This window comes from Lycium ferocissimum, chromosome 10 (assembly GCF_029784015.1).
Source record: "Lycium ferocissimum isolate CSIRO_LF1 chromosome 10, AGI_CSIRO_Lferr_CH_V1, whole genome shotgun sequence".
Taxonomy (NCBI): domain Eukaryota; kingdom Viridiplantae; phylum Streptophyta; class Magnoliopsida; order Solanales; family Solanaceae; genus Lycium; species Lycium ferocissimum.
In genome coordinates, this window is record NC_081351.1 from 11,397,796 (window position 1) to 11,399,814 (window position 2,019).

General features: G+C 41.1%; 1 protein-coding gene across 1 annotated transcript; it reads left to right on the forward strand.

Annotated features, from left to right (window-relative positions):
* Nucleotides 1–1,347, forward strand: LOC132034606 (uncharacterized). The gene is made up of 2 exons (XM_059424998.1): nt 1–403; nt 722–1,347. The coding sequence occupies exons 1-2, from the start codon at nt 1–3 to the stop codon at nt 1,345–1,347; spliced, it is 1,029 nt and encodes a 342-aa protein (XP_059280981.1).
* The last annotated feature ends 672 nt before the right edge of the window (nt 1,348–2,019 follow it).

Sequence of the window (2,019 nt, forward strand, 5' to 3'; positions counted from 1 at the left end):
ATGAATCAGATTGCTGTCAATACTGCAGCCGGTGGATGCTTCATGGACAAGTCATTTGTCAACATCACTAATTTGCTCGATAAGCTCACCACCCACAATCAAGCATGGAATTCAAATGATACCGAGAGTTTGCCTTACGGTAGTCCCTCACTAGCCGCTGTTGCAAAGGAGAACCATGAGAGAGATCATGCCTTTGCTCAATTGCAAACTACGGTGGATATATTATCAAAGAAATTGGCAGAGAAGGATGCAAAGGGTGTAAATGTTGTTGAAGAGATGCCACCTACACCACCATGGATGTATCAAGTCCCTGAGGGGATGTACCAAAAGAGGCAACAACATTATAAAGATGCCAATTATGTCAACAACTCCAAAAGGGGTTATCAGAGGCAAAACTATCAAGGTCCAGGACATCATCCATGGCAGAAGCCTTAACACCAATTTCAGGGTAACAATTACAATAGAAATGATCAGGGAAATTCCAATCAAGGGAATTACAATAACAACAACTATGGCAACAAGATCTCTAACCCTTATATTCCACCAAAGGGGCAATCATCAAATTCTCAGCAATGGAGAGACAATTCATCTAGCAACCCTGCTAGCAATGCTGCTAATTATTCTACTGAGCTGAAGAGCATGATGCAAAAAATGCTAATGAAATAGGACAGGACTGAAAACACAATAAAGGGAAAGTCTGAGGTTTAAATATCTCATTCAGCTGCCATCCAGAAGCTTGAATTACAATTTAGATACCTTTTAAGAGAAGTGCATACTCCTCAATATGGACAAATACCAAGTGATACAATTCCAAATTCGAAAGGTAGCGGGGTAAACTCTTTGGAGCATATAGCTGCTATTAGCACCCGAAGTGGAAAAATACTCCAAGGTGCTGATAAAAAGGTGATTGATCTTGAGCCGATTGTTGAAGAAGAGGCACAACCTAATGTGTCTGATGTTATTGTGGAAGATGAAACAGAGGGGGAAATCCCTATTATAGCTAAAGAGGAGCAGAGTCTTGAGAATCCTAAGGCACAAGGAGGGAAAAATGAAAAGGGGAAGGCAAAACTTTCTGGAGCTCTTCGCCCTTTGACTCAATTGTTTAAATCTTCACCGCCTTTTCCTCAAAGGTTAGTGAGGAAAACAGAGGATGAAAAGTGCTTGCGATTTTATGATCAACTCAAGCAATTGACTATGAACATTCCCTTCATGGATGTTGTCCAAGAGATGCCTGGGTTTGCTAAATATTTGAAGGATCTCTTAACAAAGAAGAAGAAGCCATTGAAACACGACACTGTGGGTATCACTCATCGTGTCAGTGCTATTATTTCCAAGACCACGGTGTAGAAAAGGGAAGATCCCAGAGCATTCACCATTCCTTGCACTATAAGGCAACAGGATTTTGCCAAGGCTTTGTATGATAACGGGGCAAGCATAAATCTTATGCCCCTTGAGATTATCAAGAGGTCAGGTATGGGATGCCAAAGACCACTACCATGAGTTACAAATGGCTGACAGATCGATAAAAATGTCAGTTAGGGTGGTTGATGATGTGCATGTTCGAATTGGGGAATTCCTTCTGCCAGCAGATTTCGTGATTCTCGACTGTACTATTGATCAAGAAATTCCTATGATTCTAGGGAGACCTTTACTTGCTACAAGGAGGGTTCTTATGGATTCAGAAAAGAATGAAATCAAGTTCCGGGTTAGTGATGAGGAGGTGACTTTTCAAGCCAGCAAGGGTATGAAGTTACCCTATATGTATCAAAACATTTTAGTTATTAATTCTTTCGATGTGGTGGATGAAGCGGTAGAGTTCAAGATGGAAGAAGAATGCTTGGGTGAACCATTGTCGGTCATCTTGGTAAATTTTGATGCAGAAGAGATGGAGGGATATATTGAAACAAAGAAACTCACTCACCGATTTGGGTTCTTACTCTTATGAGCCCAAGAGATTGTCTCTTGATCCAGAGAAGCAAGCAACTCCTCCGGAAAAACCTTCAATTATTGAGCCACCAA